The 17,233-nt window shown below is 40.8% G+C and overlaps 1 protein-coding gene across 2 annotated transcripts in view; it reads left to right on the forward strand.

The window, feature by feature from the left end:
- The window catches only part of LPIN2 (lipin 2), a 105,541-nt gene extending 88,456 nt beyond the window's left edge, over positions 1-17,085 (forward strand). For both annotated transcript variants that reach the window (XM_043977909.1, XM_043977901.1), the window contains exons 14-20: positions 1,802-1,946; positions 6,354-6,502; positions 7,088-7,174; positions 8,663-8,815; positions 10,723-10,837; positions 12,070-12,173; positions 12,892-17,085. In XM_043977909.1, coding sequence (XP_043833844.1) covers positions 1,802-1,946; positions 6,354-6,502; positions 7,088-7,174; positions 8,663-8,815; positions 10,723-10,837; positions 12,070-12,173; positions 12,892-13,036 — 898 coding nt within the window. In that variant the 3' untranslated portion in view covers positions 13,037-17,085. The remainder of the gene's footprint in view (positions 1-1,801; positions 1,947-6,353; positions 6,503-7,087; positions 7,175-8,662; positions 8,816-10,722; positions 10,838-12,069; positions 12,174-12,891) is intronic.
- The last annotated feature ends 148 nt before the right edge of the window (positions 17,086-17,233 follow it).

Consider the following 17,233-nt stretch of genomic DNA (forward strand, 5'->3'; position numbering starts at 1 on the left):
TCTCAGTCCAGTATTCAAGACTCTCCTTGGTCTGACTCCAGCCTGTGTTTTCTAGTTTGATCTCACATGAATCTCCTTTGTGTGCTTGGTTCTAGTCAAATTGGACTCAGCCTATCCTTGCTCTTGTTCTATCCTTTTCCAGTTACATTTCCATACCTTTACTCACATCATCTTCCACATCTGGAAGGCACTTGCTTTTCTCTCACCCCTGTCCCTATGTCCTCCCATGTCCCCATCTCTACCTACTGCAATACTTCTTATCCTTAAAGGTTCCACAGCCTCATTGAAGCCTTACTTGAGTCTCATTCCCTGACACGTGCCCCCCCCCCAAAGGAACAAAGTAATCTCCCTCTCCTTTAATTTCTCTGTCCTATGCATGCATTGTATTTCAACATGTTGCTATCTTATTTTTTCTCTCTGTTTTATCTTTCTGATGACTAATGTCTTGAAGACACTCAGTACCTAGTGTAGTGCCTTAAACATAGTAGGAATTTAATACATTTGTGTTTAAGAACTAAAAAGATTTTTCTGAATCACTTTTTTGGACCATGTTGCACACATGTACACACATGTGAGCACACACGCATGCATGCACACACACATACACACACAGAGTAAACTATAGTGTCTCTCTTACCTGGAGGATCAAATGAAAACTCCTCTTTGAAATTTAAACCTCTTCACAACCTGAACCCCTTGTGGATTTCTCCTTATATGTGAATCCCCTCCACTCACAAGACAGTCCAGACATTTTGGTCTAGTTCCTGTTCTTTTCTCTGAGCCTGAAGAGTTTTCTCCCCCTTCCTTCCCTTTCTCAGAATCCCTGAGTTCTTTTAAGACCCAGTTCAAGTGCTGCCTTCTGCAGGAGGTTTTTCCCACATCTACCCCCCACCCTCCCAGGTGCCGGTACTTTCCCCTCTAATAGTGCCTTCCATGTATTCTTTATCTTGTATATCTTCTTCTGTTTTGTTTTGTTTTTGTTTTTGGTGAGGCAATTGGGGTTAAGTGACTTGCCCAGGGTCACACAGCTAGTAAGTGTTAAGTGTCTGAGGCCGGATTTGAGCTCAGGTCCTCCTGACTCCAGGGTCGGTGCTTTATCCACTGCACTACCTAGCTGCCCCTATCTTGTATATCTTTTTAAGCATATATCATCTCTCCCCACTAGACTGTAAGCTCCTTGAGTGCAGGAAATATTTTTGCCTTTCTTTGTATCCTCTGTGTTTAGCACAGTGCCTAGTACATAGTGAGCATTTAATAAATGCTAATTTTTCCTATCTAATTTAATATTTTATTTTTTTCAATTACATGTAAAAACAATTTCAACATTCTTTTTTTCAAATTTTCAATTCCTAACTCTCTCCCTCCTGTCCCTCCCTCATTGAGAAGGCAAATAGTTTGACATAGGTTATACATGTGTGGTCATGTGGGAAAAAAAAACCATTTCAATGTAAGTCATGCTATGAAAGAAAATATAGACAAAAAAAAGTGTTAGGGCAGCTAAGTGGTGCAGTGGATAAAGCACTAACCCTGGATTCAGGAGGACCTGAGTTCAAATTCAGCCTCAGACACTTGACATTTACTAGCTGTGTAACCCTGGGCAAGTCACTTAACCCTCATTGCCCCACGGCACCCTCCCTCTCCCTTCTTCCCCCCCCCCCCAAAGTATCTTTGATCTGCATTCATATTCCACTGAAGTTCTTTCTCTGGAGACATCATAAGTCTTTCAGAATTGTTTTGGATCTTTGAATTGCTGGGAAAAAGCTAAGTTAAATAAATGCTAATGTTAATTGATGTTTTATAGGCCAACTGAAAATGATTCATCTAGTGATGAGGACTCCCAGGAGCTTAAAGAGTCCCTCAAAATTGATCCTGTCCCAGTAGAACACTTGAGCCACGGAAGCACTACTTCTTATAAGAAGTCACTTAGACTTTCTTCAGACCAAATCGTAAGTAGTCTATACGTATTGTACATTGTAGTAGCGGACATTTATTTAGCACTTTAACTCTTACAAAGTATTTTCTAGATAAACAACCCTATGAAGGAATTACAGAAAGAGCCATTATTCACTTTTTATAGAGGAAGAAACTGAGGTTCAAGTTTTAAGTAAATTGCCTAGTCTTATGGTTAATATGTATCAAAGCAGTGATTTGAACTGAGGTCCTGTGAGACCGAGACCAGTGTTTTTTCCACCATACCAGCTGTACAAAAAAATTGATACACAAACATATGTGCATATCTGTGTGTATTTAAGGAAGACTTTACAAATAATGTGTTTAGTCATGTAACTTGTCACTCTCATTTCTTACTCCCTTGAATTTTTTTCTCCTAGATATTTTGACTATAAAATAGGGAAGTGAAGGCAGATGAATAATTTTGACTTAAATATAAAAATATTCTAGGGACAGCTAGGTGGCGCAGTGGATAGAGCACCGGCCCTGGAGTCAGGAGTACCTGAGTTCAAATCCGCCCTCAGACACTTAACACTTACTAGCTGTGTGACCCTGGGCAAGTCACTTAACCCCAATTGCCTCACTTAAAAAAAAAAAAAGAATATTCTCATAGTATCAGGAGAGAGACGGTACATAGATATCCAGGGGGGAAGACCCTTCCTCACCCCTGCCATGGGGAATGCGAATGACTGTCTTGACCTTAAAGACAAGATTATTCATTTTCAAGACTAATCATTTTACCTAACAAGTATTTATTGAGCATATATTGTATTCCTCACATGAAGCTAAGCCCTGTGGATGATATAAAAGCATAAGGTCTTTCAAGGATAATTGAAAAGGTGAGACTAATACCCATGAAGTAATTAGAAAATGATACCAGACAGAAGACATTTAAGTGCCTAATGGTGTGACAGTGACTAAAGACAGTGAGAGTGTAGAGTAAGAACGTCAGTATCCATGAGGGTTGGGTCATTGGACAAAGCTGCAGAGGAAGGGTGGCTGCAGAGATAAGCTTAGTCTGAAAGGAGAGGGGAATACCCCAGGCAATGGGAACCAAATGAACCATGGCACAGAGTTGTGAGTGAGTGAGGGATGGAGCAATGAAGACCAGCCTGACAACTGGGAAGTTGTTGGAAATATGGTTAAATGGAATGGGTCAGTTTGAATTGTGTATAGCCCGTGAATTCCAGGCAGAGAAACAAGGCTTGAGGTGGTATGTAATAGGGAGCCATGGAAAGTTTTTAAACACAGTGTGAGATGAGGAAAATTCCAGGGCAAAAGCTTCTTTATGGGTTTCAAAACTTTAGCTACTGAGTATGTCCAGGAATGTCTTAGCTCATTAAAGGAAAGACCATTAGGGGAATAGGTAAGCTAGAGCAGAGGAGAAGGGAAGTTGCTAATCCTATGACAATGAGTGCTCCAACTCATAGACTTTCAGAATTAGAAGGAACTGGGGCAGCTAGGTAGGCACAGTGGAGAAAGCACCGGCCCTGGAGTCAGGAGGACCTGAGTTCAAATCCGGCCTCAGACACTTGACACTTACTAGCTGTGTGACCCTGGACAAGTCACTTAACCCTCATTGCCCCCCCCCCAAAAAAAAAAAGAATTAGAAGGAACCTCATAGATCCTCTAGTTCAACTCACTGATTGTCTAGATGAAACACTTTGAGTCTCAGAGAGGTTAAGTGACTTCTGCAGAGTCACAGAGCATGGTCAAAACAGAGCCCACTCTAGACTCAGAATCTCTTGGGTCCCAGCCTCTCGTAAGTGTGCTCTGGCCTCTATGGAGTATAAATGTCATACTTCTCTATCTCAGAATCTTGGACATCCTAACAAATTTGCCTTCTCCACTCACCCCCCCCCCCCATCCCTTCCTTGTTTTTTTTGTTTGTTTGTTGTTTTTGTTTGGCGGGGGCAATGAGGGTTAAGTGACTTGACAGCTAGTAAGTGTCAAGTATCTGAGGCTGAATTTGAACTCAGGTCCTCCTGAATCCAGGGTCGGTGCTTTATCCACTGTACCACCTAGCTGTGCCCCCTTCCTTGTTCTAAGGACAGGTAAAAGCTTGTTTATGTTTGTTGAAGTAAAATGGGGAATTTATGTTGTGGGGAGGGGAAAAAACCCATTTACTTCATCCTCAAAAACGAATAGAGGAAATTCATTGACCTGAGTAAAAATGTGGTAAATTTTAAAAAGTCATCCCACAGAAAATGGTAAATTATTACCAGCTCGTGAATTAGATCATTTAAAGATGGTTGGATCACAAAAAACAATGAGCATCAGTAGCCCAAGTAGTACACAGAGTTCTTGTTTTTTCCCCACATTTTTACTACACTTCTCATCCACAGCTTGATCTGATTTAGGTCCAGCTTATTCTATCTTAGTCTTGCCTGGGGGTCCTGCACTTCATGATTACTGTTGGATGTAACTGTCATTTTTACCAGGACCTATACTGTTGCATAGACAGCTAGGGGGAACAGTGGATAGAGTACCAGGCCTGGAATCAGGAAGACTTATCCTCCTGAGTTCAAATGTGTGACCCTAGACAAGTCATTTAGCTTTGTTTGCCTTAATTCCTCATCTGTAAAATGAGCTAATGAGGGAAATGGCAAAGCACTCTAGTATCTTTGCCAAGAAAACCTCAAGTGAAGTCATGAAGAGACCCCAAACATTGAATTCATTTTACAGACAAAGGAAATGAGGCTGAGAAAGGTTAAATGACTCCCCAGGGTCATACAAGGTTAGAGGTAGGATTTGAACCCACCTCCTATGACTCCAGAATCAGTGTATACCATGCTGCCTCTATTTGTACTTCCTGGCATCACTATGGTGATTTTATATAAATTAACCTGTTTTCTTCTTTAATAAATATTAAATGCTTTTGCATTTATTCTTTTCTTTTCTTTTCTTTCTTTCTTTCTTGCTTGCTTTCTTGCTTTTGGGTTTAAGTGACTTACCCAGGGTTACACAGCTAGTAAGTGTCTGAGGTCAGATTTGAACTCAGGTACTCCTGAATCCAGGGCCGGTGCTTTATCCACTGCGCCACCTAGCTGCCCCCTTGCTTTTGCATTTCTGCACTGGGCAGCATGACCCATATCTTTGACCTTAGGAAATACTGGAGTCATTTTTTATTATGCTCCAATATTTCTTTCTTTCTTTCTTTTTCCCTTTTCTTTTTCTTTTCTTTTCTTTTCTTTCTTTCTTTTCTTTTCTTTTCTTTTCTTTTCTTTTCTTTTTCTTTTCTTTTCTTTTTCTTTTCTTTTCTTTTCTTTTCTTTTCCCTTCCCTTCCTTCCCTTCCCTTCCCTTCCCTTCCCTTCCCTTCCCTTCCCTTCCCTTCCCTTCCTTCCCTTCCCTTCCCTTCCCTTCCCTTCCCTTCCCTTCCCTTCCCTCCCTTCCCTTCCCTTCCCTTCCCTTCCCTTCCCTTCCCTTCCCTTCCCTTCCCTTCCCTTCCCTTCCCTTCCCTTCCCTTCCCTTCCCTTCCCTTCCCTTCCCTTTCCCTTTCCCTTCCTTTCCCTTTCCCTTTCCCTTTCCCTTCCCCTTCCTTTCCTTCCCCTTTCCCTTCCCCTTCCCCTTCCCCTTCCCCTTCCCCTTCCCCTTCCCCTTCCCCTTCCCCTTCCCCTTCCCCTTCCCCTTCCCCTTCCCCTTCCCCTTCCCCTTCCCCTTCCCCTTCCCCTTCCCCTTCCCCTTCCCCTTCCCCTTCCCCTTCCCCTTCCCCTTCCCCTTCCCCTTCCCCTTCCCCTTTCCCTTTCCCTTTCCCTTTCCCTTCCCCAATCCCATCCCCTTTACCTTTCCCTTTCCCATTTCCTTTTCCTTCTAGAATAAGATAATAGTTTATTTAGGGGCTGAGGAAAGGAAACCAAGAGAGAAATCCTTGGACTTCTTCTCATGAGGAGAAGGCATAGCACAGAGGTGTGGCTCTGAGATACCTATCTCCTATGCTTCAATATTTCAAGGATATCTGACTGCACCAGTGTGTCTGCTCCTTCCACAAATGCAGATGATAGCCCCTCTTTGACTTGACAGGTCTTTGAACATTACTGGGGCTGAAAAGTTGAGCAGCCTCTGACCAACCTGCTGATGAGTTTTTTTGAACTTGGGGCCAGTCCTTAGATCATTGACCTGCCAGAGTCAATTGACCTCCCTTCCCCTCCTTGCTGGGCCTTTGAGAACCTCCATAGCAGTCAGTGTCAGTCAGTCAGCATTCATTAAGCACGGGATACACTCAGGGCACTGTGCTTAACACTGAGAAGACAGAATGGCAATGATGATGAGAACACTAGTGGACAGACACACACATTTCTTACCTGGGAAATGCTTTGGCTTCACTGGGCTAGTCGTGCATTTGTGTATCTGAATCTACGCCACACAGATCTATTTAGCCACGTTTCCCTCTGCTTTTACAAAGGCAAAACTGAATCTCCAAGATGGCCCCAATGACGTCGTGTTTAGCATCACAACCCAGTATCAAGGTACCTGTCGCTGCGCAGGAACCATCTACCTGTGGAACTGGAATGACAAGATCATCATTTCAGATATCGATGGAACAATAACCAAGCAAGTAGAGGGGCATCGTTTGGGGATTTGGGGAGAAAGGTGAGCTCTTCTACCCGGGCAGCTTCTGTCCTGAAGACACTTTGGACACACTGCCAGTAATAAGCAACACTGGAGAGCCATGAAGCATGGACAGATCACGGATGCGAATCCAAGCGTGTGATCTCTCATATTGACGTTTCAGAATTTGAGAAGTTAGAAGGGCGGGATTGTGAAGAGTCTGGTGGGAAGTTCCCACTTAGCATTAACATCTGGATCTCAGGAGTATGATTTCAAGTTTACAGTTGTTTCAGTGGGGGATCCACTTTGAAAATGACTTTGTGACTGTTAGAAAGTGTGTTGGTGAAATCACCTCAGTTGCTTCTTTAGTCCTTAGAGGCAGCTGTCAGGCCGACTGTCCTTTGGATGGAGCAGCTGCCTGCCTCCCAAATCTGCATTTTGGAATTGCTGAGGGATTTTTTTTTTTCTTGGGTTGGGGGAGAGTTAGGGAAAGAGAATAGAGTATCATTTAACTAGATAGTAAAATGTTCAACTTTCTATAATTCATCTTTTAATTCTTGGTGTTTGTTTTGCTTGTCTTCCTCTTAGGTCTGATGCTTTAGGGCAGATTCTCCCACAACTAGGCAAAGACTGGACTCATCAGGGCATAGCAAAACTCTACCATTCCATCAATGAGTATGTATTCCTTCTGGCATGGGAAGTATCTCTGGGAAGCTAGAATACCTTTGATTCACTGATTTAAGAAGTAGATTAACCAACTGATAGAATTCATTTGTGGCAGTAGATTCTCCTTTAAAATTTAAGTAGAAGTTCCTTCTGCTTTTGGAATATGATAAGTGTCAGAATACACTGGCAGCCAAGTGCCCCAGGCCCCCTTAATCTCCCACTCCTTTCTTTCCTTAAAGGATCATAGGGTCATATGGAAAGAGTTGGAATGGTCAGTTCAAGTTTCTCATTTTGCAAATGAGACAAGGCACAGTGATGGCAAATTTGTGAGGCAGGATTTGAACTCAGAGCTTCCTGACTCTGAGTCTAGTACTCTATCCACTATGCCACCTGGTTGCCTTCCCCTGTACCTCACCTCATACAAACACACTTTCTTCTTCTTCTTCTTCTTCTTTTTTGTAAATTGTATTTTTTCCAATTACATGTAAAAATAGTTTTCAATATTTATTTTTTATAAGATTTTGAGTTCCATATTTTTCTCTCTCCTCTCCCCAAGACCAAAAGCAATCTGATATAAGTTATACATTACACACACATACTTTTCTTTCAAAGCTTTCTCTGTTAATGCTTTTCCAGGGCAAAGGTGGGAACCAATAAATTGGTTATGTGATAATAGCATATGCCATGTCTCATTTCTGGTCCTACCCTGTTTTTTGTTGTAGATGTGATGATTTATAAGAGAAAATGGTTGACTTTTTAATTTCTATAGCTGCATATGCCTTTGAATCTCTTGGATACTATGTTAGGGAGCCCTTTCAATAGAAAAATCGAAGATTCCTGAAAAGAGACTTAAAAAGTACCAGAATGTGAATATGAAAAAAAGTTTTTACTGAGGTTTAGGGTTACACATTTTCATTTCACAGCTCAGATACTATAAACTGTGTCTTTTAACTATATATATATATATATATATATATATAATGTAAATATAGATCATAAATATATGATATATAAACAATATATATGCCTTTTATAAATAAAGAGACCTACATCTGTCCATCAGGACAGAATCTTCAGAAATAGGGACCAATTGTTTTTTATATTCTAAGTGATTAATGAATATGTTAGCTCACGATCTGTTATTATTAAAGTTATTAATTTAACAGTCTTTAGTTTTATGGGGTGGGGGGCAGTCTGCATTCATTTTTTGGTCCACATTATTGTTTAAGAAAAGGTAAAAATTTGTTTTCTGACCTGACCTTTTCTCCTAAATTCTATAATCTGATTCTTATAGTAAGTCATTAGGAAGAAAGAATTTCCTTTGGTTGGGCCTTTTCTTTTAAAACAGAGAATTGCATTTTTCTCCCTTGAGTTATAGCTTATGTTTAAATGGTTTGGTCTATATATAATCTTGTATTTCTACAATATCCAGCTAGCTGCCTTTAGAGAACACTGGTATTACCTATTCCTTACTGGAAAATGTGTATTCTTCTTTAGGAACGGGTACAAATTTCTGTATTGCTCAGCTCGTGCCATTGGGATGGCTGACATGACACGAGGGTACCTGCACTGGGTCAATGACAAGGGCACCATCCTTCCCAGGGGGCCTTTGATGTTGTCTCCTAGCAGCTTGTTCTCTGCTTTTCATAGGTATGTATGTTAAGAAATGGAACATTTTATCTGCCTATGAGTGTGGTTCGTTGGGATGGTGTTGGGTAGAAGACTTTGTAAGGTGGTAGTAATATGTGACTGAGTATAACATGAGAGATTTGTTCATTACTGTGAGTATTCCTGCCACCGCAGTAGATTGCAACCCTCCTATAACTTTATGAAGTCTTCAAGAATTGCCATGAGCATCCCCTGCCCAACAGTTACAGGACCTCTTCTCATAATTTTTCCTGCTCAAAAGGGCCTTGTCATTTAAGGGCATAGACTTCAAGGAGCAAGGTTCATCTCCATGCAAGGGTGATGCATCAGAATGTCACTTCAGTAAAAGAATTAGATGAGAAACACTTGAGTAACAACAGAAAACTACTTGTACTGGTTCAGTATGGTCAGAAATTGTCCTTCTTTCTTAGCTCTTTGGTTTTGGGGTGGGGTGGGGCATTTTCGAGTTGAGCCTAAAATAGAGATTGCTCTTATGTTTACATCACCATACGTAATAACATAAGAAAATATCACTCTAGCCATCTCCTACTGTCTCCCATTTACCCTGTGTGTGTGTATGTACATTGTATACATTTCCCATTAGAATATGAACTCCTTGAGGGCAGAGACTGGTTTTTCCCTTTCTTTTTATCCCCAGTACTTAATACCATGAAAACTTGGCTGGCTGACTGACTTCATTCCTCTCTCTCCTAATAGCAGATTAATGTAATTTAAAAAAAACAATCAGGCTTATCCAGGAAGGAATAAGAGTAATGGAGGAAATATGCTTGAAAGTCAGGAATTTGAAAAGCAGAATACGTGAACATGGAAAAACTGGGAAATAGTGTCAGAACATGGTACACTGGACACGGGGGGGGGGGGGGAATACTAGATATGTGGTAAGAGGAGCTTCATTTGAATTCTAGCACAGCTCCTTGATACCCTGTAGGACCTGTGACCAAGTCGCATCACGTCTCTGTTTCCTTGTCTGTGAAATGAAAGAGTTGGACGAGATAATCTCTTAAAATGTCTTTCATCTCTAAATCAATGATTCTCTGACCACATAATCCAAATTTATGTTTATATGCACACATTTGTGTGTGTATGTATATGTGTATGTATACATACATACATACATTCTGGACTTATGTTTTTGTTTTTTGTTTTGCAGGGTAATGAGGCTTAAGTGACTTGCCCAGGGTCACACAGCTAGTAAGTGTTAAGTGTCTGAGGCCGGATTTGAATTCAGGTCCTCCTGAATCCAGGGCCGGTGCTTCATCCACTGTGCCACCTAGCTGTCCCCAAGAGTACATTTGACAGACCTTATTGTTCCACTGGTATCCATGCAGTGTTAAAAGAGAATCAACAGGGGGCAGCTAGGTGGCACAGTGGATAAAGCACCGGCCCTGGATTCAGGAGGACCTGAGTTCAAATCCAGCCTCAGACACTAGCTGTGTGACCCTGGGCAAGTCACTTAACCCCAATTGCCTTACAAAAAAAGAGAGAGAGAGAGAGAGAGAATCAACAGAAAGCCCCTTGCATGTTAGGAGGAAACCCCCTCTGGAAGATTTATGAGTTAACATGGAAAAGCAAGAGTCAGAGCCGAGGAGATAGTATAAGTGAGTTACAGTTTGCATCATTAGAGTGAAGTAAGCACATTGGTGAACTCAGATCAACAAAGTATTTGACACAGTGGGAGAGTGAGACCCTGCTCTGGAAGGGTCTTTCCATTACCAAAATTGAGGTGGAGCATCTTAATGAATGAATATTTTCTTGAAGATAATTCTAAAGATCAAGAAGTGAGACTGACTTTAAAAAGGTCAAATGAAGTACCAAATCATGCCAGGAACTTAACATTAGGAAAGGTTATCACCTGGCATTCCCTTGATTATGTTCTTATTTTGTTCTAGGGAAGTGATAGAGAAGAAACCTGAGAAGTTCAAAATTGAGTGTTTGAATGATATCAAGAATCTGTTTGCTCCAAGTAAAGAACCTTTTTATGCTGCTTTTGGAAATCGGCCAAATGTAAGTTTATACCACCTCTCTGTGTAATGGGTTCCAATCTGTTTGAGAATCCAAGGAAATTTTGTTTGTTTTGTTTTAGGAAATTTACTACCCCAGAATTTTCCAAACCAACTGAGTTTATAAGCAAAATGAAATTCTCTCCTGATACAGAAGTGATCATGTTAGATTCAGTCTAATTCTACAAACTCTAATAAGCCCACTGAGTGTAAGACTAGGTGATCAGGCTACAAAGATGAAAACAAATTCTTTGTTCTCAGAGAGTTTACATTTTGCCAGAATATAAGGATCTACTGTAAAATTGCCTAGGAGACACAATAAAAATTTTAGCTTTTTCCACATTCCCATAGTAATTGGGAACCTGTATAGGTCTGTCAGCTTTGGAACCTTTCATTAAAACCAAAGACATCTTTTCTTTGCTTTTATGATTTCTCTTTTGGCCTTTCCCTGTGGGTTCTCTTTTTCTTCTGTGCAGACATTTATTTAGCTGCGAGTTAACTAGTATCAGGGTCTCGCAATGGTGAAGTAGAAAGAGCAAAACCTGAATATGTATCATGGTTGTACTGCTTGTTAGCTGCATGATCTTGGCCAAATCACTTCAAATATGGAAACCATTTTCCTCAAATACAAAACTAGGAGTTTGTACTGAATGTTTCCTGACTTTTCCTTCCTGTTTCGCTGTTGCATAACCCTGTGACCCTTGACCACATTTAATCAATAAGCATTTCTCAAATGTCTGTGATATTGTAGGCGCTGTGCTTTATTTAAGGGATAAAAAGTGAGTCAGTCTGCCCTAAAGGAGCTTATCTATCACAAAGACAATGTCTGTATGTGTATATGTATGGACATAAAGCATTATGAAAAATAAATACAGGGTCATTGGGGAGTGAGAGGAGGGACCAGCCACTTAATGGTCCCAAATTATAGCAATTCTTAATTATTTCATGAGCTCAGTTGTGATGCTAGAACTGGTTCTTAGTGTCTAGTTGGCAGTGCTGCCACCTTTCCTGCCAGACTCCACCCCCAACTCCAACCACAAGGGTCCCTTTTTGCCTTGTGTCACTATTGGGTTTGCCCATTGGTTGCATCTCAGGTACAATGGCATTATCCAAATATGCCGAGGCCCTTGTGTTTTCTTTAAATGACCTCTTATTTGCTTAGTGTTTGCCTGTGCTAAGGAACTTGAAAGGTTTTTGACAGTTTGCTCTTTCCCTATGGTTATTGTTTTTCTGCAGGATGTGTATGCCTACACGCAAGTTGGGGTTCCGGATTGTAGAATATTCACAGTGAATCCCAAAGGAGAATTAATACAGGAACGGACCAAAGGGAACAAGTCATCGTAAGAGCATTTCCATTTCTCATTATGGTGCACGGTTGCAGGGAGTATGGGTAGGAAACAAAATACTACACCTTAAATGACAGGTACTGGTGAACTAAGACAGCAGTCCTAACTTGGGGAGACCCTTCTCTTTGCCTAGATTTTTGTCTGTCCCCTGCCAAGTAAGAAATCCTCAACAAACCACACTTTTAAAATAGAACTTAAATTAAAATAGAACATTAACAAATTCAGTTTGTCAGATGGGGTCTAGATGTATGGTTTTATTTTGTTTTTTCCTCTCTATGTAAGGGATCCAAGATACGTAGTCCATCAGTTACTACACATTTATTAAGCACTACTACTATGTGCCAGGCACCGTACCAAGCATTGGGGATACAAAGCAAGACAAAAGGCAGCCCTCACTCCGAAGGAGCTTGGTCTGATGGGCTCACAGAGAGTATGCAAACAGTCACATACAAATGAGCTTTATGCAGGGAAATGAGAGGTTGTCAGCAGAGGGCAGGCACTAGAAGCAGGTCAGGAAAGGTTTCCTACAGAAGGTGGGAAGCCAGGAGGCACAGATGAGCAGGGAGAGCAGTCCAGGCATGAGAACAGCCCATGAAAATGCCCAGAGTCGGGAGATTGAATTTCTTGTTTCAGGATGATCTCAGACTTGGTATCTCTTGCTCAGCTTGAAAGGTCTGATATCTGTGTTTCTGCCCCACCCCTTCTCATCTAGGTATCACAGGCTGAGTGAACTTGTAGAACACGTGTTCCCACTCCTCAACAAAGAACAGAATTCTGCTTTTTCCTGCCCAGAATTCAGTTCCTTTTGCTACTGGCGAGACCCGATCCCAACGGTGAACATGGATGACCTGGCTTGAATGTCGCCACCCCTTCAGGAAAAGGGGTCTGCTCTTCAGATGCTCAGGCTCAGTGTGAAGAGTGAAAAGCACTTCTGATACGGGGGCACATTCATCTTACCTTAGATCCATAGGTGTTGAGGCACAAACTATCCAGAGCGGGGAAAGGCGCAGTTGCCTTTTTCGCTTTACTCTCCTGGCTTGACTTGGGGATTGATTGTATCTGGAACTTAACACTGCCAGAGCCCGCGGTACTGGAAGGTAGAGTGAAGATGAAGCATTAGCCTTAAGTTTGTAGTCCTATGCTTCTCTTGTTGGAGACCTTTTGTATTTGATGGTTTATTTTCATTTTTTCCCTTTTCTTCCCCTTTTAATTGCTGTAGTTTAAAAGGTGGAAAGGAGAAGCCAAAAAAAAAAAGTGCACCAAAAGTTCTGGAAAGTAGATTGGAGTAGTCCCCATGCAGGCACTTTGGGTTTAGTGTTTCCATATATTACCAGGGTATTTTCAGAGGATTAGTTGTTCGGTTAACTGTTACAAGGGCCAATTAATAATGTAGGTACAAAATCTGTATATATCTGTTCTTAAAATTTTTACTCAGAAAATACGAAAGAATAGCTGCTTAGATGTACAAATAGTGTTTTTCATATGTACAGCAATATTGGCACTCATTAAGCAGACCCCCTTTACTTATGAATATACTGAAACTTTGTCTTTTTTTTTTTTTTTCATTACATTGAGTAATGACATCCTCCCTTCCCCTCTTCCCCAACCACTACCACATACATACAACCCCCTTTAAATAAGCAGGTCTTATTTGAGCCTTAATGTAAGAAGTGGTTTTCTTACATTAAAACATTGTGAGCTTTTAGGGAAGACATTTTGTGATTGGCTTTTTTGTTTGTTTTGTTTTTTCTGTAATTGCCCTAGGCTGAGGCCTTTTTGTAGTTCCAGCTCAGACTTAGCCAAGAGAGACAAATCACACCTGTGCTCATTTGTTTTACACAATCAATTTCAAGTAATGGGAATCTCGGTTGAGAATTTGTGGGCCAGTCAAGTACATGCAAGTGCACGTGGTTCCAGAAGTTCCTATGAGTGCATTCTCAGAACCCCAGTTGGCACTTGTTGGCCATACTTTTCTCTTGCCCGTGTTCGTGTCAGGTGATCTCCCACCCAGGCGAACTGTTTCTGGGCATCACCGTTGGTGTTCACTTCAGAAGGCTCATTCTCTTGGGGGTGTTGATTGGATCTGTTAAGCAGTGTCCTCCTGTTTTCCACTCTGGGTCTCCCTTTGTGGTTTCAGTGCAAAGATCAGCAGTGTTCAGGTGAGCAGTTTAATCTGGTCTCATGACAAAGCCAAGAGAAGTTGAGAGGTAGTTTTTGGTTTTGGGGAGGGGGAGAGGGATGTATCTCACTTTGGATTATCTATCCCTGAGGAAAAGCTCCAGGACAATCATTTAGAGTCCCCATGTTTGCAGCGTTGCAAGTCTAGGTTCAATACAGACAAATCGGTATGTGCAGATTTGGGGTGTGTTCCATTGGTAGAAAGGTGGAAGGCACAAAATGGTTTTATGGGGTATCTATAGTGAAGGTAGAAAAATTAAATTTGCAGACTTAAAATTGAGGTACTTTTACCAGAAAATCAATAGCAGGATTTCCCAGTATAATTGAAAATTGCAGATAATTGCTGTTGTATCTCTTGCCACCAGGTGGTCTACATATCCAAATGGATGGCACCATGTCACAAACAAGTTCAGAGGTTTTGTACTGTAAGCTATTTTCAGGATCCAGGTTGGATACTCATCCACGGATGGACATCTCTTTTGGAAGGACTGTTCCTTTGGTGTCTATTCTAGGGAACTAGCAGAGAAGAAGTTTGGGGTGGACTGAAGAACACTCTGAACTGAGATGGCAGTGGCCCAACATGGGGACCACTTAGGCTAGTCAAACTGCATTCTAATTGATCTTTCTGTTCTGACCTAGTTCCTTCCGGGAGCTATTTTGAATGAGAAGCATTCTCAGTTTTGACCTGCCTTTCCCATAGTGTGAAAATATTGATCCAGAAATGGGCTAGAGAGATAGGCAGATATGGCCAGTCCTCTGGGTCAGCATGACTGGGAATTCTCTTTGTGTCTTAGCTGTTGACCCTGGTTGGTTTGCGTCGATATGGAGCACACTTCAAATGCAAGGGTGGGGGGGGAAACTTGAAATGCCTTGGATGATTTTCAGTGGCAAAACTGAAGAGTCAGGTGCTCCCAAATAAGGGGCAAAAGAATTTCTAGTTAAAACATCTCACCTTCAGTGGTTCAGAATGACTGATTATTTAGGTGAGTCAATTGAAGTATTTATCCATATTAAATTAGGGAAAGTAGATTATATTTATGAAGTTCTAGCTATCTAGTGAATTAAAATCATAGTAGAGTGTGTGTGTATATATGTATGTATGTATGCACATGCATACATACATGCATATACATACATGCATATATATATAGATAGATAACTTTATTTTCATAAATGCCATAGCATGTCATCTATAAAGCTTGTGCTTGTGAGCTCTACTCACCTAACCTCCAAATGTAAGGGTGTTTTGGCTTTTTTTATACATGAGGTACAAAAGATTTCTGAATTTACCCACCCCTTCTTATGTCCTCCTTCAAAGGAGATGCAGCCTTTTAAGAGTTTGATGGTTTTATTTCTCTTTGAACAGTCTTCTCATTGGACACATAGGCCTTTTCGGATCCAGCCTGGGAATTGGATTCTTACCTCTATGTGATTGCTGTGACTCTACTCTTTTGTGTTAGTGTCCATAAGAAGTAGGCTTTAACGTGGCCCACTTGTTGCTTTGTGCTGCAGTCTGATTCAGTGGCTCTATGTATGCTAATTAACAAGTTATTCTCTTTCCTTATTTAAAAAAAGAAGTCTCTCTTACTGGAAGTAGGTGATTTGCTCTGATGATAGTGTTATTGAAGTATTAAGTTTGTGCTAAAATCCCATTGCCATTTGGTACAAATGACTTTTGTTCTTTCTGTGAAAGAGGTGAAATTGAGTGTGTTTGTACACCAACCCTTAAGATGGTGTGTTAATGAAGATATGTTAATCCCACTTATTTGAAGTCATGTGAGAATCTGTATGTTTCAGCAGTAATGGGAGATATTAAGAAATGTCGGAGTGCAGATTTGATGAGTCTTCCTGCACACTCTCCTTATCTTCAGTGATTCAATAGCTTGAATTTCCTTTAAAAAGAATAAAATCAGTCTTATTAACTTTACCAATTGCTTTTATATCCATGTGCTTTGAGCTTGTACTTCTTCCAAATGTAAGATTTGTCAATTGTTGATCAGACTGTCATAGAAGTGCAGATACGATGGTCCCAGAGCATGCAGATTTAGCCCTTTCAAATCCTTTTACTGTGTTTAGATGTTCTATTTCCATAGTTTTCAACTGGGGGGAATCTGTTGCTGTTCAAATGACTGAAAGTGACTGCTAATTTGTATGGAGCTTCAGGAAAAGTCTGGGCTGTTGGTCCAGTCTCTGAAGACACTTCACCATTCTGAGCCTCACTGCACCTTCAAGGACCCCTGAAGAGTCCTATAGGAAAGGTGCACTTCAGATTTAAAAAAAAACAAAAAGCTTATAAAGCAAGTTCCTTCTCTTATTGAAAGATGGTATAAGAAATATTAGCAGCTTTGAAGTGATACGTACTTTGCGCTGTGAAGCTTGAGTTTCCTGTGTTCGGTTCTGCTTTGTTGGGTGAAACTGGTTCAAAACTTAATTTTTCTTAGAAACAAGAAGAAAACTATGATTGTTGGTTTGTTTTGAAGGTGTATGAAGAGAGGACTTTTCGGTGCTTTTGATTAATTAAGTTGAGATTATGGTGAAGTATTAGATTATTGGACAGCAAAGACACTAATGGGCTTGTTTTTTTAAGTTGTTAAACTTGATCTGAGCATCAGTAGGATACTTTGGGTTTGGTAAAGAGACTGCATTATCTTGGTAAATGGCTCACATTTTGGTGCAATGTTTGATGTTCAAAACAAAATGTTCTGATAATAAACAAATGTAAACTAAATATACATTGACTGTTTCTTCTTTTCGAGGATATTTAACCCATCAAGATGTCTCTGAGCTCTTGCCAGAAAAGCAGTGTTCAATTGAAATTGGTCATTTCCATAAATTAGCATTCCTATCTTTGTAGACAGATTTATTTACAAAAAGGG

This window comes from Dromiciops gliroides, chromosome 1, assembly GCF_019393635.1.
Source record: "Dromiciops gliroides isolate mDroGli1 chromosome 1, mDroGli1.pri, whole genome shotgun sequence".
Taxonomy (NCBI): Eukaryota; Metazoa; Chordata; class Mammalia; order Microbiotheria; family Microbiotheriidae; genus Dromiciops; species Dromiciops gliroides.